Source organism: Achroia grisella, unplaced genomic scaffold, assembly GCF_030625045.1.
Source record: "Achroia grisella isolate CSIRO2021 unplaced genomic scaffold, CSIRO_AGI_Agris_v1 utg1277, whole genome shotgun sequence".
NCBI classification, from domain to species: domain Eukaryota; kingdom Metazoa; phylum Arthropoda; class Insecta; order Lepidoptera; family Pyralidae; genus Achroia; species Achroia grisella.
The window spans coordinates 15446-38318 of record NW_026712610.1 but is presented as its reverse complement, the minus strand read 5'-3'; the positions used below and the strand labels follow the sequence as shown (position 1 = coordinate 38318).

The 22873-nt window shown below is 32.6% G+C and overlaps 2 protein-coding genes across 3 annotated transcripts in view; one reads left to right on the top strand and one right to left on the bottom strand.

The window, feature by feature from the left end:
* LOC131855005 (coactosin-like protein) overlaps positions 1 to 20240 on the top strand; it is a 60694-nt gene extending 40454 nt beyond the window's left edge. The window contains exons 1-5 of one of the 2 annotated variants that reach the window (XM_059206208.1): positions 8163 to 8624; positions 9810 to 9892; positions 10483 to 10593; positions 12505 to 12634; positions 20052 to 20240. In XM_059206208.1, coding sequence (XP_059062191.1) covers positions 8280 to 8624; positions 9810 to 9892; positions 10483 to 10593; positions 12505 to 12634; positions 20052 to 20168 — 786 coding nt within the window. In that variant the 5' untranslated portion in view covers positions 8163 to 8279 and the 3' untranslated portion in view covers positions 20169 to 20240. Of the gene's footprint in view, positions 1 to 8162; positions 8625 to 9809; positions 9893 to 10482; positions 10594 to 12504; positions 12635 to 20051 lie in introns of those variants that run through there. The other variant, XM_059206209.1, reaches the window with a different exon arrangement.
* LOC131855004 (origin recognition complex subunit 5-like) lies at positions 18327 to 19794 on the bottom strand. The gene has a single exon (XM_059206207.1). The coding sequence runs from the start codon at positions 19779 to 19781 to the stop codon at positions 18393 to 18395; it is 1389 nt and encodes a 462-aa protein (XP_059062190.1). The 5' UTR covers positions 19782 to 19794; the 3' UTR covers positions 18327 to 18392.
* Positions 20241 to 22873: the final 2633 nt, after the last annotated feature.

The following is a 22873-nucleotide window of genomic DNA, read 5'->3' as shown; positions in this document are numbered from 1 at the left end:
TGAACGGGTTCCGATTTCCGAATGAGTGTCAAAATAACAAATATGACTATTCAAAAGTGCTTATATTAAGTTTATTTGAACATAGATTATTTCTATTTCTATTTTATTATTCTAGAGTAAGTAGGTTAGGAATATAAATTTAAGACAATGAAAGACCTTCTCAAAACGATGCAGTGGTTTTGGATTAAATTTATATACATTTTACTGACACTCACTAAATTTACTGGTATATCTGAATTGTTTTCTTAGACCATATAAATCTATGTTTTATAAGACCATTCTTTGAGATTTTATCCCTGCTACCAAAGTTAATAAATCATGTAACAAGAACAATTAATATGATATTAAAGATATGAAAAATTATATACAGAAATATCAGCCCCGAATTTTTTGTAATTGCTGAGAAAAATAGAGATTTCTAACGTCAATATTTGGGATGCGTCGTGTTAAAAAATTAAGAATATTTTTTATTGGAACGCATCTGTGCACTTTCATTTCAGAAACTTATAGATGTTTATGGATCTATGAGATCTATGCGGTTGTCTATACTATTAAGACTCTACATATTATCATTTAAAAGAAATAGAAAGTTATATGCAACCTCTTTGCTAAATTGTATTTTATTGTAGAAAAGGACCTGTCAGATTTGCACATGTTTTTTTTAATTATTACTTTTTACGGCTCTGGATACAATATAAATAAGTCACCACTATTCCTTTACAGCAGCATGAAATACAAGTTTTATTATATAAATCTATTAATTACATCAAAACAAAATACAGGTACAAAGAGCGATTGTGCAAGTGAATTTCAGAAATAGTTTAATCGATTTGAAAGTTGATTTCACTTTTGTTTCATTACAATTGATGTACAAATAAAAGAGTTAGATAAATTAATGTTTATTGCTATTATTTGAAGAACAACGATCGTAGGTACAACGTGTTATTAAATAAATAAATTAATTAATAATTATTTTTAAACTTTCGTGCTTAATATATTATTAAATTATAAAGAGGGTCTTAACACGAATAATTTTAGTGCAAATAAAGGTATTTACCTCTCTCGACGTTTCGACTAGGCAGCACTAGCCGTGGTCACGAGCATCCTAGCCGAAACGTCGAGAGACGTAATACAAATAATGAATAAATAAATAAATAACCCTGGACGATTAATACAGCGCCATCTAGTCCCACGGTAAACAGAGCTTGTGTTAAGGGTCTGATATAAATACATAGATACATTTTTTTACATAAATACATAGAAAACACCAAACCAATTAAAACAATCATACTCATGAATACAAAAGTTTGTGCCGTACGATGAATCGAACCCGCGACCATCGGACTTAAAGCAGTGTACTAGACCGCTAGACCACCGAGGCCATCAAATAATTAGTAATAAAATATTAATTAATTAGTAATCGTTTAAGAACATCAAGATGTAATTGAAACGAACTAACAAGAAACCTTTTTTTTTTTAATTCAGTTTATTAACATTTTTTCTTATTTAGTTAGGTGCCTATATTGTTCATGTCTATCGTTACACATCGTCGATTAAATAGAAAAATGACTATTCAAAATGTACATTTATTTGCAAGACAAGCATTTTAAAGTTTTTAAATTTATTTAAATGATTTTTTTTAGAGTTTTAAATTTACACAGAAGTGTTATATATCATTCTAAAAGCATTTAGATTATGATTGAGACGGCGTGGTTAATTTAATTGACTTATATAAAAGGAAGCAATTCTATCCTCTAATTTTGAAAAATTTCATTTTTCTATTTAATCGACGATATATTCAAGTCTGTACTCAATTTGCCAGAAAAAAAATCCATGTGTTATAAAATATTTTCTTTGTAAAAAAGCTTTTATAAAATTGAAGAATTTATAAATGATAATAATGTTTTTGCAGAAAATATCTAACTTAAAATTCATAGCGCTGACAATGTTATCAGATGGAACAGAGACTAGTGCGTAGCGGTTTGTATGTTGATTGTCGCATGCCTAATCCTTGTTGTTAATTAAATATTAGTAAATCAATATTTATTTAAAATAGCAACACATAAGTTTCTTGCTCATTCTTCTTGTGATGAGTCTGCATTCCGAATGAGCGGTAGAATCAAAAAATGACTATTCAAAAGTGCTTCTATTAAGTTTATTTGAATAAAGATTATTTCTATTTATATTCAATCATTGCACATTATTTATTCGTTACGATTGATGAAAATTGAACTATTATTTGAGGATTACAATATAGAATTCTACTCATTTATTACGGTTTCATTAGTTTAATAAAAACATTAATCCTGAAGCCAACGTTTCAACCTACATTCAGTCGGTAAATAACAATATAAACACTTATGTTGAGGAAAATAAATGCAACTATAAAAGTACCAATTAAGTGTGTTATGTTGCAATTTTCATAGAAACGATATCTGTTATTGATTTACAGCTATATTTACTTATCATATGAATCAACTTACTGAACTGATTGAAGATTACTCGCAATAGTACCAATCTATACATCTATACATATAAATATAATTGGAGTGTCTTTTTGTAATATTCAAATAACCGATTTTTACTACATGCATATGAGTATAAATACGGTACATACACCAAAATAACATTTTTTACATTTTTTGTCTGTCTGTCTGTCTCAGTTTGTTCCGAAATGCTAATCTCTGAAATGGTTTAGGACTTTTATTTTAGATTTTGCGGACGAAGGACTATTTTTATTATTATAAACACGAATATCAATATGGATGAATGTTTGTTATTCTTTCACGCAAAACCTACTGAATGGATTTTAATGAAATTTTACAGAATTTTAGTATTTATTTATTTCATTAGGCTATTTAATTTATTTTATATAAATTAAATATTTTATAGAAAATATACATGTAATATAAAATTCCACACGGACAAAGTCGCGTGTTCATAGCTATGAAGGTGGGCAGCATGTTGGTGGGGTCCCAATAATCTTACTAATATTGCTTATACATCAGAATAATATATAGGCTTATAGCTTAGAAATATTTATTTAAAAGAGCAACACACAAGTTTCTTGCTTATTCGTCTTGTGATGAATCTGCATTCCGAATAAGCGGTAGAATAAAAACTCTTGACATATTCAAAAGTGCTTATATTAAGTTTATTTGAATAAAGATTATTTCTATTTCTATTTCACGTGGGTGAAATCGCGGGCACAGCTGGTAATATAATAAGAATCCAGGACAATTCACACAGCGCCATCCAAACCCAAGGTAGGCAGAGTTTATTATGGGTACTAGAAAATTTATAGAAATACTTAAATACATTTTTCTTTGTAAATATATAGATACAGAAAACACTCGGACAAACAATCATACTCATGTTTGCACCGTAAGACGAATTGTACCCCCTGGAAACCATCGTGATAAATTATAAATACATAGATTTTTTAAAGAAATCACAGAATAACTGTCACTTTAGAGTTTATCGTCAAAATATAAGGTATTCGATGGGTCTTTGAAAAGGTTAATGAAAATTAATTTCATACTAGCGGACCCCTTAACTGACATTAACTCATTTTTTTATTTTTTGTTCATCTTATCATCCTCCACTATTTTTTATTATGGATGATAATGGAATGGTGCACCCGTCGCCGCTAACGGTTTACGCTGGCGGGCCACCAGTGGAGGATGATAAGATGTCATGGTCAGGTCAGTTAGCCCACGTGAATTCACCAAAAATTTAACACGATACTTGTAAATGAGGGGTTATTATTCCAATTATTAACCATTATCATCCGCCCTTTTTCAAAGTTCGCTACCCGTCAGGGACAAGAATTGAAGGATATTGTTAGGAGCGATGGTTTATCTCCTCAGGATATTGTGTGACCCCTAAACTTAGACGTTAGCCAAAACGCGCAAAAAACGTGCATATCTTTACCTGTTTAAAAACGCGTGCGTCGTGACAACTAAGATCCTGTATTTTAAGAAGACACTCACATCCTTTTCTGTCTTATGCAGTGTGACAGGGATGGCACTATATCCAGCTTTGGCACATTACTCTCCATACCAGCATCTGGCGTTTCAACCAAGACAAGGTCAATAGTTCGATATAAATATACGATGTGACGTAGCGAGTTGAATGAACCAACTACCGGTTGGGTTTGTCACAAATATTTGTCATACGGCATTTGTTAATTAGCGACGCTCACACCGAAATGCATTTCCATGGCGCAGTCAATACTGGGTTATATCGGATCAGCGATGTAATAATTAAAAATAACAACTCGACGGACTATCCAGACAACGCCTATATACAATCTATTTCCAAGCTAAGCAGAGCTTGTGTTATGAATGAATGAATGAAAAACTCCTTATAGTTCCTCTCACAGAAAGAAAATAACAATTACATAAATTAATATGTACACCAAATATAGAAAAAAACAACAATTACAATATAGAAGTAACAATGGGCGGCCTTATCGCTAAATAGCGATTTCTTCCAAGCAACCTTATGCACAATTTACACTCAGCCCGAGTGGGCAGGGAAGTGAGCAGCGCGAGAGTGTAAACACGAGTGGAAACACTTCCCATGCCATTGGCGCTGCGCCGAGCAGCGCGAGTGCGAGAGTTTTAGTGCGCGAGTCAAAGGACTGGCAGCGCGAGTGGCAGCGTGTTTTTACATTCAGCCCTCTCGCTCAGTTGTCGCCCGGCAATATTTCCGGCAGCGCGAGTGGCAGGGGCAGCGGCTGAATGTAAACGTAGAATAAAGATGCAGAGGAGTGATTAGTCTGCCTCTGGTCGAGGCATAACAATTAGTTATTGCAAGTATTATTAAATAAACACAAATAACATATTACACACGTACAACAACATAATGTACATAGAAATACGTAAATACTTTTATATACAAACTAGCTGTTTCCGTGACTTCGTCTGTGTGGAATTTTACTTTCTTCTAAAATAAAAGTAGCCTAAGTTACTCCTTATTACATCAGCTAACTGCCAAAAAAAGTCCCATCAAAATCGGTCTAGCCATTTCAGAGATTAGCCGGAACAAACAGACAGACAGACAAAAATTGTAAAAAGTGCTCTTGGTGTATGTACCGTATTTATATTCATATGCATGTAGTGAAAAACGGTTATTTCAATATTCAAACAGACACTCCAATTTTATTTATATGTATAGATAATAATATCACTGAACAATTAACACAGTGCCATCTAGTCCCAAGCTAAGCAGAGCTTGTGTTATGGGTACTAGACTACTGATAAAATATATAACAATGTAATATAATATATATATGTTTTCTTATAAATACATACATAATAGGCATAATATAAAAGCAATCATAGTTATGAATATAAATGTTCGAACCGTGCGAATCGAACCCGCGACTATCAGAAGTGAAGTGTGCTAAACCCGCTACACCACAGGCCGTCAAATCGTGACGGTACATTATTATTCTATTATTAAAATAATAGTTTTAAAGTAAAACTTTATAATTTTCTCATCGAAATCTCCGTAACGGCGCGGTTTTGGACAATTTACGATTATTTTCTATTCCAAGGTCCAAGTAACACGCGTACGCACGTAACACGCGTTCAACGTCACACACCGTAAAAATTATAATTACAAACTAAGAATAAACAGAAAATTAGTCAGTCAGTAGTCTCTGTACATCATATTTAGGGGTTGGTCTCAGTTACGAGCTGTCGCGGTTTAAACTTTTCAATATTCAACGCTCAAGAAATTTGAATATTAAATGATTTCAAATTTGGAACAGTGTTTTTGTTACTTATTTATTCTTTAATTACACACATTTAACAACAGCCAATAATAATTATATATATATATAAATATAATTATTTTGTTTATTCAAAACATAAAAATAAAATGTTTTGTTATCAACTTTTTAAATAAGAATGACAACTTTTTTAATAAATATGCATTTAATATCATAGTTTCGGGGAATAATATAAAAAGGGACTTCCCGTTCATTACGGGACGTCTGGTCACATTATCTATATATAAACTATATCTTCAGATAGTAGTTTAGCTAAATACTTTTAGAGTACTTTCGAATAATGTTCACGCAAAGATTTCTTCGAGGTGAATTTGGTTTGATATCTTCTGAGACTGTTGTTGTTTCTATGTGTCTGTTTTGTTATCTTTTTATATCATAATCATAATTACACCCTACAACCTCACAAGGTCAACCGATTATGAAAATCCTTTTGGTGTTCATAGCCTATTTATCTAGGAATGTTATAGGATATATAGCGTCATGCTACGACACATTGCAAAAGGAGGAAGTTGTTCAGCTAGTTTATAATAATACTATGAACATTTCAGGCGTCTATAGTCTACGGCTCACTGTAGTAACCAATTGATGGTAAACATCAAATTTGCTGTATGCTTGATTGCCAGCATAGCTGTATAAAAAAAGAAGAATCATTATTCAAATAAACTTAATATAATCCCTTTTTATAGTCACATTTTTTTAAGTTACCATTCATTCGGAACGCATTCTCATCACAAGAAACTTGTGTGTTGCTCTTTTTATATAATGTAAACATTCAAACTTCAAAATTATTTATTTAGCTAACACAATTTTTACTACATTCTATATAGTTGTTGCAGACTTCTTTTAAGCTTAAAAATGTCTGTGCCAGGAGGCTCCACTCTTCCATATATATCATATATAACTTTTGTAAAATGTTTCTAATTTATTATAGTCTAGCTGTTCCCGTGACTTCGTTTGTGTTTAATTTAACTTTACGTTGCTAAAATAAAAGTAGCGTAAGTTACTACTTATTACATCAGCTACCTGCTAAAAAACGTCCCGTCAAATTCGGTCCAACCATTGCAGAGATTAGCCGTAACAAACAGATAGACAGACAAAAATTGTGAAAAATGTTATTTTGGTGTATGTACCGTATTTATATTCATATGCATGTAGTAAAAAACGGTTATTTCAATATTACAAATAGACACACTAATTTTATTGATGTGTAGATATTCCGCTCAAATCTAGTGGCTTGTGCCGCGTCTCACTGCTCCAGATACTGACAGTGCAGTTTCACTGAAATGAAAGTGATCTGATGAAGTCTCCACGCTCGAGAGGCGCATACCGCGGCATTCCGACTGTCTTACGGAAATCAGTTTTTGTCAGCCTCCTCTCGATGCTCGATGGAATTTCTTAATTGCTGCGATCTTATTGCAGTCTTTAATATGACTGGGTGAACCGTGATGGGAACATTTCATTTGGTTCTAGACTGAAAGCGAATTGAACATTTACTATGGAATAAATAATTCAGAAAAAATACGTTTCGTGACAATTAAATGTGTTTAAACATAGGTCGACAAAAGTTAAAAAATAGCTAGAGTAAGAAACTTTTACTTACTACTTACTACCTACGTTCTACTTACGTTTACAAAAGGGATGCAATCATTTTATGAATATTTTCAATGCATCACCTACATTTTTATTAATTTGTTTACTAATAAAATAACAGATAAATAGAAATTTCATTTATTGTTATCATTTGATTTATCATCAAAATAATAATATAATATATAATCTCAAGACAATTCACACAGCGCCATCTAGTCCCAAGTTAAGCCAGCTAAAGCTTGTGTTACGGGTACTAGACAACTGATACAAATACATAATTTTTTTTTCGTAAATACATACATATTATGCATAAAAGATACCCAGACCGTTACAAACAATCATACTCATGAATACAAACGTTTGTGCCGTGCGAGAAATCGAACCCGCTACCATCGGACGTAAAGCGGTGTGCTAGACCGCGAGACCATCGAGGTCGTCAAAATATGGCGTCTCCAAATATACGCGCTCATGAAGTTGCACCAGTAGTTACATAATAAATATTCTGTGGTTAGATTCTTTCTGTGGTTACGGCTTCTTGAACCATGCCATTTTGCACGTTCTGCATTATTATGCCACTTAATCAGACAGTATCGGTTACTGCAGCTCTTACCTTTTTACGTAGTAAAACCTCAACAAACCTTTATAACTGTCGGCGGGAGTTGAAGGATCAACCATACGGTCATTGGTCGGCACCACTTGTATTTTTTCTTTTACATTCACAACTGGCCATAAACAAGTTACATAAAAAAATAAACAGGAAACGTCAAAAGAGACAGCTTTGTTGATATCAAAGGCAAAGATTTTGGAATAGCTATTCCAAAATCTTTGATCTAAAGCATCAAAAATAAACAATAGAGTATATGCAATAACATGAGTAGAGGAAACCATTATGATGGATAGCGACTGCAAAACGCATATAGAAGGTCCATACAAGTCCTTGCAGGATCACATAAACAAACTGACAGAGAACCAGAACAGTATTGTAAAGAAATTTGACGTGTTAACAAATAATGTCGATGAATTGAGGAAGATTATCACGCAGTTTTCCGAGAAGGTTGTAGCATTGGAGGAGGTGGCAACTGATAGAAGACGGTTGAAGACCGAAATAAAGGTGTTGAAGAACAGAATAGACGAATTGTACGCTATAGTGAAGGAAGGTAAAGAGGATGACTCGTGTGCAAGCGACGTGCAGGAGGTGGAGTCTTGCCATTCAGGATTTTCTTCGTCATCCAAGGTACATTTGGATTTGAACATTTCGTCTAAGAATTAATCAGGGAGATTAATTTAAATTAACATTCAAAACACGTCTATTACAGACTCTTATGACATGTCAAATTTACCGTCAGTTCGGAATTATTTTGAGAAGAGAAGAACTCAAGAAACTCAACTCGTATTCTTTTCAAATAAATGTTGTACATGTTTATAATAATACAGATTCATTTTTAAATTCAATTTTGGGAGAATATTATAATATCGATAATCTTATGTCCATTATAGAAGGATATAGGATGATCGATATTTGTAACATTAAACTCAAATTCAAAATTGTTTATTCATATAGGACTAGTATCTGTATATAGTCGTAATTTGTGTATATAACTATTTCTCCCGTTTATGCATTTAACAATTCGTACAGTGCAATTTGGCTAGCTAAAGGTATATTAAGGTTTCTTAAGAGTCGGCAATGCGCACGTGATACTCCTGGTGTTTCAGGCGTCCATAGGCTACGGTAACCGTTTAATATCAGATGGGTGGCATGCTTGTTGGCGCAGTATGTCATCTTCTTCCACCGGTTCCTATTAGCCGTCATTTCCTAGTCTTATTGGTCAACTTCCTTACTCTCTTATTGGTCAACCGCCTGCTGGCAACCTATTAAGCATTGGTACCATTGTACCTTGGATGTTAATAGAATTTTTAGTATAGTCTTTTTAAAATGGTACATTTTTATTGGTCAATGTTTTTACTGTATATATGACTATAAATGTTATTATTAATTATAATAATCTTTATTTAAACCACAGGGTATTAGGCGTGATACCATATTCTCAAGTGTCTGAATACGAGGCTTTACTTAATCCGAATTCCAGTTTATATTTATTTGACGGTCTCGGTGGTATAGCTGCTAAACAGCTAGAGACACTGCCTTACTTTCGATGGTCGCGGGCTCGATCCCTCGCACGTTATAATTTGTATTCATAAGTATGATTGTTTGTATCGGTTCGAAATTTTCTATGTATATTATGTATGTATTTACAAAAGAAAACTTTCTATTTACATCAATTGTCTAGTACGCATAACACAAGCTCTGCTTAACTTGGACGCAGGCGCTGTGTGAATTGCACTGAGATGTTATTATATTGTAATATAATAATGTTTAATTAGAATTTATTTACTAAAAACATTATCTCTTTGTTTACAGGTAACCATGACGACCGGTTTAGATCGGGATACGATTCGCTCCGCGTATGAAGACGTGCGATCGGACGCTAGCCCTACAGAATGGTAAGACTCTATCTATACTATCGAAATTAAACTATCTACACCATATATGTTATACGTATCGGCATATTTCTTTAAGTTATATTCCTAATATTATAATGATGAAACTTTGTGAGTATGAATGTATAGATGGATATATGTTTCTTACTCTCTCACGCAAAAACTACGGAATGGATTTTGTGAAACTTTATATTCAATATATAATATATAATATGTCATTTTTACTTACCTACGAATAGGTAACTAGTTTTGCTCGCAGTTTCACTCGCTTGAAAATAATTGCGTTATTCTGATGTATGTATAAGCTATATTATTGTAAAGTTCACGGTGTGCTTTGGGGTCGTTGACATTATCGGGGTGGACGATGTTGTGTTGATGTGTTAGCATTGTGATAGTATTTTTCCTGACTTTAAGATAGTCGGGATGAATAAGAACCTGTCTCAGACGGCTTGTCAGATAGTGGACCATACTGATGTATAATGGAAGAATTCGAGTGTGATTGGGCAGAATTGAAGTAGCATCAAAACGCTGAAGAATTGCATGAAGAAACTATATATATACTGGTATTTACCTTTACATTCTGAAATATATAGGGCGGTGTTCAAGTTCGACGGTGCCCGGATCGTGTGTTCAGCGCGCGGCAGTGACTTCACAGAATTCCGTACACAGTTCTCCGACGACGACCGCGCCTTCGGTTACCTCAGGTGATACTTTCTCTTTTAAACTTGCTGGCTTATAAATATTCTGTCTCTTTTCAACATAAGGGCTAGAGCAGACGATGAAATTTTGACCAAGTATATTTTTTTTATTAATGATTATGAGATGGTGTAGTGGATGTGGTGCCTGCGCTAACGGTATACGTTTGACGTTCATAAGCGTCTTAAATGACCTACATGAATAAAATATTTTTTACTAGGTTTAACATTACTAAAGGGGAGACGGGGATTGTTAGTAATGTGGACTGTTGACCCCATTGCTAGCCATGTACCATGTCAGGTTGACCTCCACGCGGTTCCCCCTGGAAACCATCGTGATAAATTCTTGGTGAATTTGTCACGATGGGCTAACTGACCTGACCTCATGCTCATCTTATCATCCTCCACTGGTGCCCCGCCAGCGTAAACCGTTAGCGCAGGCGGGTGAACCATTCCATTATCATCCATAAAAAAAACACTCCCCAGATCATCAAGAACGTCCTAGAATCCTAGATCATCAAGGTCATTGTGGTCGCCCTAGATCAAGACAATGTACCCGAGATGACATAATAATTGCACGGCTATCACCGCAGTTTTGGAACAATTCCAAAATATCATAGGAATATGATACGCGCAACTATCGAACTGGGGCGAACTAAAATAAATACCAGTTTAATGAAAATTTTCATTCACAATTTAAAGCTTCCAAGAGCTAATTATTTAATTGGAATAGCAAACAAGCTGATGGTACACCTGATGGTAATAGCAACAAAAGCCCATTGCACTACGGAAATGACGTCATCGTGTGACGCCCGTGGAACCTCTGAAGTTCCACGTTGCCATTCTGTTTATTTATATATTAGTTTGTCATACATTTGTTTATGACATACATATTTTGTTATCCCATGCAATAAGTTATATAATAAGATTTTTTCATCTTTAGATAGATACATAAATATTTAATTTATTGCCAACATAACAGAAATACTATAATTTACAAATAATACACAAATTAAACCATAAAAAAAAGTTGTCAATGGGAGCTGCCTCAGCTATTTCTGGTATAAGCACAACCTCAATGAGGTGCACCTATACAGCGCTAGTTTTCAGGCAGAGCCCCCGTTACTCATTAAAAAAACTAACATGCGGGTTTTTTAACTATATACACATACATATAAGTTTATAATATATAAGACAACAAAAAATATTAACAATGAGACCTTATATTCACACAAATATATATAAAATGTATTATAATATTCAATGTTCATAAAAACCAGATCAGTTACAATAACAGTATCAAAGGATAATATTACTTTATTTTACCTATTATTAGTCAGGTCAGTCAGTTAGGTTCAATATTCAATGTTCATAAAAACCAGATCAGTTACAATAACAGTATCAAAGGAAAATATTACTTTATTTTACCTATTATTAGTCAGGTCAGTCAGTTAGGTTCACTTGATAAATGGCAATTTACCAAGACACTATTTGCGAATGCTAGCAATGTACGCACCATTTCAGGTTGACCTCCACGCGGTTCCCCCTGGAAACAATCGTGATAAATTTTTTGTGAATTTGTCTCACGTTCCTGACCTGATGTTCATCTTATCATCCTCCACTGATGCCCCACCAGCGTAAATAGTTGTCGCAGGCGGGTGCACCATTCCATTATCATCCATAAAAAATGACATTATTAGTCCACATTACAATCCCCTTCCCCCTAAAATGGTGCAATTAGCCCATTATCCCCTCCCCCCTAAAATGGGGTTATCAGTCTACATTACTAACAATCCCCATCCCCCTAAAATGGGGTTATTAATCAAACAATCCCCTTCCCCCTAAAATGGGGTTATTAGTCCACATACATAAAATGGTGCAATTAGCCACAACTAACAAATCCCTTCTGTCCATATGCAGGTTACAAATGGGTGACGAGATGTCAAAACGGAAGAAGTTCATGTTCGTGACGTGGGTGGGGCCCAACGTGTCTGTCATCAACCGAGCCAAGATGTCCACAGACAAAGCGATAATCAAAGACATCATATCCGTAAGTAAAGATTACATCAAATATTTTTACAGCCTCGGTGGTCTATTAAATGAAAATATAACGTGGTGGTTATCTCACTCAAACCAGATGGCGTTGTAGTCACTGAAATCTGCTTTAGCGGGACAAGATGGCGAACTGTTGCCGTTGGCGGTAACAGGTAGAAATTTTAAATAATTTATATGCTAGAACATTTACAGTACAGACGTGTTAGGTACAAGTGTTCACTTCATTCAGGAGGCATGCAAATTATAATTGTCATTTATCATGACGACTGGATCGGAGGTCTAGCGGTCTAGCACACCGCTTTACGTCCGATGGTCGCGGGTTCGATTGCTCGCACGTTGCAAACATTTGTATGATTGTTCGTATCGGTCTGGGTGTTTTCTACGTATGTAAGTATTTATATCAGTTATCTAGTTACCCATAACACAAAATGTACTTACCGTAAGTTGATTCATTTATCTGGCAGATTTCTGTTGGTAATATTGAAATAATCGTTTTTTACTACATGCATATGAATATAAATATGGTACATACACCAAAAAACCACTTTTTACAATTTTTGTCTGTCTGTCTGTTTATTCCGCCTAATCTCTAAAATGGCTGGACCGATTTTAACGAGACTTTTTGGCAGGTAGCTGATGTAATAAGAAATAAATTAGGCTACTTTTATTATAGAAAAATAAAGTTAATTTCCACGCGGACGAAGTCGCGAGAACAGCTAGTTGTTAATATAATCGACTCTTTAGTTTCTTAGTTGTAAATTAGTAACGAATAAAATTCAAGTCATCAATTATTTTAACAGCGTCGACTCTTTAGATTTTTAGTTGTAAGTTCGTAACGAACAACTCTTTAGCAAACATTTGTATGATTGTTCGTATCGGTCTTATGTAAGTATTTATATCAGTTATTTAATAACACAAAATGTACTACCGTAAGTTGATTCATTTATCTGGCAGATTAGGATATTTCTGGCAGTACCTTACGCAATTCCCATAAAACATATTACCTACTAACTTTAGTTAAACGGCATTTAGGTAATTGCTAAAAACTCTTATTTAATACAAAATGTATTGTAAAACCTTACGAATAAAACGAATCAGTAACTTTAGTTAAACGGCATTCAGGTAATTGCTAACTTTTTTGAAACTCTTATTTAATACAAAATGTATTGTAAAAATTACGCAATTCCCATAAAACGAATCAGTAACTTTAGTTAACGGCATTCAGGTAATTGCTAACTTTTTTGAAACTCTTATTTAATACAAAATGTATTGTAAAAATTACGCAATTCCCATAAAACGAATCAGAACTTTAGTTAAACGGCATTTTTGCTAACTTTTTTGACATTTAATACAAAATGTATATTACTTCCCATAAAACGAATCAGTTTTTTAACGGCATTCAGGTAATTGCTAACTTTTTTTGAACTCTTAATACATAATGTATATGTATAATTTAATAATCATATTTCTAGTACGGTTCGTTTTTAAAACTAACATAATTACTGAAACTAGACGTACCAACAATACCGACTTTACCATAAGGGCACACTGGGCCCCTGCCCGGGGCCCCCAAAGGACTGACAATTTTTCTCACACATTTATTCTCAAAAGTTTTTTTTCACCTTTTCTTATACCTAATGAGCTTTTTTTTTACTTTTTGCTTTACAAAAGGGCCCCGAAATCTTGTGTCCCCATGGGCCCCAGCCTAGTTTAAGACGGCGGTGCGTACCAAATATGGATAGAAGTCCCTAAATTAATAAAGAAATGAAAAAACAACTACCATTCTTATATACATACTAGCTGTTCCCGCGACTTCGTCCACGTGGAATTTAACTTTATTTTTCTAAAATAAAAGTAGCCCAAGTTACTCCTTATTACATCGGCTACCTACCAAAAAATGTCCCATCAAAATCGGTCCAGCCATTTCAGAGATTAACGGGAACAAACATACAGACAGACAAAAATTGTAAAAAATGCTATTTTGGTGTATGTACCGTATTCATATTCATATGCATGTAGTAAATAACGTTTATTTCAATATTACAAACAGACACTCCAATTTTATTTACATGTATAGATATATGAATGGTAAGAATTATCAGGTAGGCCGTAAGCTTACTGTCTATTAAAATGATTGGCTCACACTACTATAATTGTATTTCACATTGTTGATTTCGTACTAGATTTTTTTTATCATCGTAACCAATGTGATATTTTCTCATAAATACCTTATTGTTCATTGTGACTGCTACGAGCTTTGTTAGAGGTACGACCCAATGTCTTTGGATCACACATGAGTGACCCAGAGTGGGTCGTATCTGAGGCGGGTCCATAGGTACGTCTGCTTTTATTACTCACTAGCTGCACCCGCGACTTCCTCCGCGTGGAAATTAACTATTTTTCTAAAATAAAAGTAGCCTAAGTTACTCCTTATTACATCAACCTACCAATAGAAGTCCCGTCAAAATCGGCCCAGCAGTTTCAGAGATTAGCCGGAACAAACAGATAGACAGACAAAAATTGAAAAAAATGTTATTTTGGTGTATGTATCGTATTTATATTCATATGCATGTAGTAAAAAACGGTTATTTCAATATTACAAATAGACACTTCAATTTTATTTATATGTATAGTTTTTGTGTAAATTTTGAATGTCCTTTTTTTATAGTTTTAGAATTGTCACATATATCTTTGCGTTGTTACCTACTATACATTTACTTGCGTACGTATTTACCGTTTTATATCCGTTGTTTCATTAATCTCACACATTCAGGTCATCCATTCTATCACCCACATTTTCGATCGCACAAACATATTATAAATCTACCTTATACTAGCTAAGGCAATAAAATAATATTGCGACTATAAATTGAGATGTAAGCTATCCTATCTATCTATCAAGTTGGATCAAATTGTGCACAATGTGCAAATCAAATTTGAAATCGGTTCAGTTTCGGAGACAATCGCAGGCAAACAACGTGACACGTAATTTTTATATATAAAGATATTGGTGTAGCTTTTAAAATTGCAATAAAGAAAATTTGCAATCGGTTCTGTAGTTTCGGATGCAATCGCGGACAAACAACGTGACACATAATTTTTATATATAAATATATTTATATTAATGTAGTTTTTAAAATTGCAATAAAGAAAGTTTTTTATGTTTAAATGTTTGAAACGTTTGAAAAATGAAAGTCAATTTTTGCAATACATACATTCTCCAATTTTGAATTATAAATTTTGTAATGTCACTGCCAAAAGATTTCCTCGAATGAACTTTTATTTAAAAATTCATATACTAAAGTGCCTTAATTTAGAGATAATATAACATTTTTGCAATACATTAATTTATCTATAAATATATATAAAATTGATTTTTATAATTTTGTAATAACTGTTTTTTTAGATTGAATCCAAAAGGTAGTTTATGTAAAAATTCATATTTGTCTGTCTGTCGCCGCCTAATCTCTGAAGTGGCTGGACCGATTTTAACGGGACTTTTTTGGCAGGTCGCTGATGTAATAAGGAATTAGGCTACTTTATCTATACAAAAATAAATTAATTTCCACGCAGAGGAAGTCTGTTTGTAATATTGTTAATATAATCGACTCTTTAATTTCTTAGTTGTAAATTAGTAACGAATAAAATTCAAGTCATCAATTATTTTAACAGCGTCGACTCTTTAGATTTTTAGTTGTAAGTTAGTAAGGAACGACTCTTTAGTTTTTTAGTTGTAAGTTAGTAACAAATGACTCTTTAGTTTTTTTTAGTTTAACGAACAACTCTTTAGTTTTTTAGTTGTAAGTTAGTAACAAATGACTCTTTAGTTTTTTTTAGTTTAACGAACGACTCTTTAGTTTTTTAGCTGTAAGTTAGTAAGGAACGACTCCTTAGTTTTTTCAGGTTAACGAACGACTCTTTAGTTTTTTTAGTTTAACGAACGACTCTTTAGTTTTTTTAGTTTAACGAACGACTCCTTAGTTTTTTTAGTTTAACGAACGACTCCTTAGTTTTTTTAGGTTAACGAACGACTCTTTAGTTTTTTTAGTTTAACGAACGACTCTTTAGTTTTTTTAGTTTAACGAACGACTCTTTAGTTTTTTAGCTGTAAGTTAGTAAGGAACGACTCCTTAGTTTTTTTAGTTTAACGAACGACTCTTTAGTTTTTTAGCTGTAAGTTAGTAAGGAACGACTCCTTAGTTTTTTTAGTTTAACGAACGACTCTTTAGTTTTTTAGCTGTAAGTTAGTAAGGAACGACTCCTTAGTTTTTTAGTTGTAAGTTAGTAACGAATAAAATAAATCTACTCTAATAAGTTTTTTTTATTCCTCCCACGACCAATTCGTTGTTTATTTATGAGGTACATAAAAATGAAATTTATCGCTTGTCGAAATTTAGTACTGTTATTAACTAGATGCGCCCGCGGTTTCATCCGCATGAAATTTATAGCCTCTCTAGTTGAGATCAGCCTGTCAAATTCAATATTATAAACGTGGAAGGCACGTTTGCATCCTCTGAGGATAACCGAATGGGAATTAAGTTAAGTCAGTCCATTGAGAATCACAATGCATTCCAGGGTAGACCACGTGGAATCCGACCTATCATGGTGCATAGAAGTGAACCACTTGTTTCTATTATTAACAACACACATTCAAATTATAGAAATCACAAAAAATTATATCTCTTATATATAAAATTCTCGTGTCACAGTTTTCGTTCCCATACTCCTCCGAAACAGCTTGACCGATTCTCATGAAATTTTGTGAGCGTATTGAGTAGGTCTGAGAATCGGCCAACATCTATTTTTCATCCCCTAAATGTTAGGGGTAGTCCACCCCTAATTTTTTTTTATTTTAAGGCAAAACAACGTTTGCCGGGACAGCTAGTAATATATAAAATTTGATCATTATTATATAAGATCTGCTCTAAGTAAATACCAATATTTTGTAAGTAAACATTCATTTCATTTAAGAAATCATAATCATCATTACATAGTATAAAACAAAGTCGCGGTCGCTGTCTGTCCGTCCCTATATATGCTTATATATTTAGAATTACGCAACGGATTTTGATGCGGTTTTTTTAATAGATAGAGTAATTCTAGAGGAAGGTTTATGTATATAATACATGTACATCCGTGCGCAGCCGGGGCGAGTAGCTCGTACTTGTATAAAAAAATTGTGTCTGTATTTGTGACTTTTATGAATACCAATATTAATAATACCCAATGTAATATTAATTAGAAATTCTAGCCATAATACCCAATCATAAAAATATAATAAATAAAAATTTGGTTTCAGTGTTTGCTATAAAAATACTATGAAGGCACTACTCATGAATATCCAAACACATACGCATACACTTTGCAAGTAAATAATAAGCTTGGATTAATACCTTATTTAATTGTCTTTTTATAAATTGTAATTCTAACCATTGTGAATTGTAAGAGGGAACTGGTACCTAAAATACAAGTTTCTGCTTAGTTTAGGTACCAGGGAACAATTTAAATTGTAAATATTGGATGCAAAATAAAAATTATTATTATTATTATTAATATCAGGTCATTATCTTATGTATATTTGTCAGGTCTGAAAATAGTGGTAGCCAAGGGTAGTCTTTGTCAGAAAAATGTTGGTCTGGTCCTCCAGTAAAACTTCATTTTATGCATAAATTATTATAATACGAAGACACAAATTATTACAATAAATAAAAGAGCATTATCATTCCCAAATCTGTTCAAAAACATAATAAGCGTCATATGAAATCATATAAATATTTTCTGACATTGAACCCAACTGTTTGAGCCACAGCCGATATGAAATCATAACCAACTATACATTTGTACTTTGAAACATCCAAGTCCATCTCTTTACTGCCCGCAATCAGTTTTAGTTCTACCAACGTCGCAATCTGAGCTAGCAAGTTGCTCGTCAGACCGATCTTGTCCTGTAATATTGCATAGAATATAGCTAGCAAACGATCCAGTGTAAACACTTTAGGTCCGAGTTGTGTATTCAGTTTTTCACTTATTTTGGCTTTTGCTTTAACCTGCTGTAAACGCTTCCTTTGCTTGCCATGGTTCTTCATGAACAACCTCTTATCCTCCTTGGGGGGGTTGTAGCTAGCCAGATAAGCTGCTATTAGCAAGAACTTAGCATAATATGGCAACTCAAAACTCTGCGCAAACGTTTTTGTTGATGTGAGCTCATCTTTCAGAGTATGCTCAAAGTTATAGCTTTCTTGACATTCATAGTCAGTATTCTCTTTACCTGGAGAAGATTTTGTGACCTTTGACGAACTTATACGTAAATATAACAACTCTAAACTAGTTTTCAGTATGGGTGATATGTGTCTCCATAATTTAGATAAATCTTGAGCTTGTATTTCATGTTTAATTATAGGCTCGCAGTATTTCATGAAATCTACACGCGCCATATGCTGTAATTCAATTAAATCTCGACACGGTCTATAGAACACGCTGAGAAATGCATTCAGAAAGTTTGCGAATAACTCTGGTTTTTCAAGTTCTTCTTTTGTCGCTCCGTCTACATCATGATTGTTGAGTACATGGCGAATTAATGATTTTTGATGTAAAAATATTATTTTAAATAGCTCCTCTTTGTTGTAATTGGGAAAGTAAATCTTTATAGGCTCCCGGGCACCCATTCTGAAGTAAAAGTTATCGTAAACGAGATGCGTGACAAAAATTGTACATATATTCAAGTTACATAACTCCCGAAGTCTTAGAAATGCGCACATCACGTTCTGATCCATAGTTCGGAGTCTCTCAGCTCTATCAAACACTAACACAATAGGTTTATACCGGGTAGCACTATTTCCTAGTCGATTTAATGCATTAGTGAAATCTAGCATAGTGTCACATTTTACATCTAAATCGCATTCTAGTTCAGATATGATGGTTTCGTACATCAGTTTTTGTGAATAGCATTCAATACAATCAACAACAACATGTTTGTACCCCAAATATTTTATAACAGACTCTACACACAAACTTTTACCCGTTGCCATACTGCCACTTATAAACAAAGAATACGGTAACGGTTCGTCGTCATCACCGAGTAAATTGAATAAATCATGTAACTGGTTTTCTCTACAAGGCACTTTGGTGTATAATTCTTCCATATTGTATATTAAAATAAATTATATTATTAATAAGAAAGTTGTTCAAAAATATCTGAGAGCGAGATTGCCGGCTTTGTTACTGTCAGTCAAATTTCATGCATTAGATTGATATTGTTTTCAGTTTTGCGACTGACAGCTTACCGAACTGACTAAGTTTTAAATGCGGTCTTGTTACGCCGAATATCAGAACGAATCATGTCGAAAAAGTCTATTTTCACTACAGCTAAAACACTACAGAAAACCAATTTAATTAAAAATTTTACGTTTCAGAATTTTGCAGTGGAGCTGCAGCTGGAGAGCCAAGCTGAAATAGACATTGATCAATTCAAAGACGCCTTGAACAGGGCAGGCGGAGCAAATTATGGTACAGGAATCAGGGATTTATGAATTACACAATAAAATAAACTTAATATAAAAATGTATCTTCTACAAACAAATATCTTTTTAATAAATTTCATTCAAGAAAATTATTTTCGCAACATTGTAGTTAGATATTTTTTATAAAATTTTGGCCATTATCGGGCCTCAAAATTTATTTTTACAATAAACTTATTTTAACATAATTTTAAATTAGTCATTTCACAACAAATTTAGTCTTATTTTTGTCATATTAAAAATTATTTATTTTTTTAAAATTCGATATCGGGGAATATTTTTTTTATATTGTAATTGTTCTAAGAGTACTCATTATATGTATATTTATTTAGCAGCATATTGTGCAATTACTTTGGTATCGTAATTTAAGATTTTTGCCAAAAATTTTAGCAAATGTTGCCATGTAGAAGGCGCGGATAAGTGCATTTATTTTTTGTCAACATGTATTTTATGACCATGTCGAAATTTTACAATGTATACAAATATTTGGATTTTATGGGCTTTTATACATTGAATAGTGTTATTACTCAGCATTATTATTGGTAAAACAACTGAAATACAATTAACCAACATATTTATAGTGTTTTTATTTCTACCTGCTTTATATAAATAAAATTAATACATTAAATTATTATACGTAAATATTCTAGTATTCTATCCACTGAATTCAATGCAATGAACTAGCTACTGTCGATATCTTTTTATATTATAATGTTCCCCTGTCAGTACGACGGTTGCTGATACAATATTATTACTTGTACCTACACCTATTTTTAAAAGCGACATTTCGATATAAGTTTGGCGAATTCTAAATGCATTATGTAAATATTACAAAAGTTTTGGTTGCCTTAGTAATGTTCATATAAATATGAATAAATCTGTTGTGACGTTTCGTGTAAGCGTTCGGGGACAATTATTTATTTATTCATTTGAGTAAGACTCAAATTAATAGACGGTCTGTGGTTTAGGAGTTAAACATACCGCATAACTTTTAATTGTAAGGGGTTCAAATCTGGCACGATATAAAGTCTCAAGTATGATTGCATTGATTTGTATGTTTTATTATGTATGGATGTATATTTTAAAAACTTTACCAGTTATTTAGTAACAGCTCTACTTAGTTTAGGTGTAGATGGCGCTGTGTGAACTGTCTTGGGTCTTGGTAAGTATAGAACTGTATAAACGACTTGAATATTATATAATTAAGGGTAAATAACAATATACACAACATAATCAAATATATGGAATTTATGTGTTTCTAAACTATAAAACGCTGCTTACTTTTATGGTTGACTGGTAGAGAATGCCCTTAGGTGTTAAGTTCGCCATATATAGTATTTGTGCATTAAATTTTAAGTAAATAAAAAATTTAACAATCTTTTCAAATACATCAAAATAATTAAAAAAATAAAACAAAGCTTATCTAAATATAAATTTTATTCAGCAAAAACCTGTTAACGCAAAAATACATTTATTACAAAACGTACGTGTACTTATTGTGTAATTATTAATGAACATGAAATAACATGGCTTATTGATTTGGCTCTATCGAACACACTTTTAACTTATATCTAAATTATTTTGATTTATATCCTACATTCATACATATTTTTACTGTGCAAGCATATATTATATATTCTGTTCTATTAAAAAAATATCTAAAAAACAAAGTAATATAAAAAATATAAAAAAAAATTAGTATACCGAAATATTATTAATATTAGTATGTTTAATGTAAAAAAAGAAAAACACTAGAAACATAGCTTAATTTTTTTTTTTTGTATAAATCTATGTAAATACATTTATAAAATATTACATAGTTAATAATGAAGTTATATAATATGTAATATAATAAACTAATTTCATTGCATTATGCAAGTAAATAATCAGATATAATGCAGTGAAAACGGATTCCTGACCTTGTAATTTTATCTTAATAATTTTGCAACATTACAGACTGGTATACATTAACCTCAATTTTGCAATAATAATTTCCATACAGTTATAAAATATACTGCAAAATGAACATGAGTTATTTGCAGTAATATTTTACAGCTTTATTACTGCAAAATAACTCATGTTCAATGTTTATCATCATTATTATTACATAGTATAAAACAAAGTCGCGGTCGCTGTCTGTCCGTCCCTATGTATGCTTATATCTTTAAAACTACGTAACGAATTTTGAAGCGGTTTTTAATAGATAGTGATTCAAGAGGAAGGTTTATCTATATAATACATGTACACCCGTGCGAAACGGGACTAGTAGATATTATATGTTTATTAATTCTGTGCAGTTTAAATAGTTTTCTATATCTCTCTTAACATACGGTTGACAGGTGTGTAAAATGTGCTAAAGGCATCGGTGTCTCAAAAGCATTATACAAATATAACAATCACTTCATTATTCATATAATTTAACCTACTTTTTAGATTAATATAGTTAATTGGATTTTACCACGAATAGTGTGTGGTGCAATCCAGTCGAAACCTCAAGATTAAAAACATTCATTCAAATTCAAAATATGTTTATTCACGTAGGTCAATTACAGACACTAATATGTCAAATCTACCGTCAGTTCAGAATAATTTCGAGATGAGAAGAACTGACAAGAGATTGTGTTAAGACCCAATTAACTATATTAATAATGTTAATAATAATAAACGCGAAAGTTTTAAAAGAACTCGATAGATTCAGATTTAAATAGCTTTTTTTA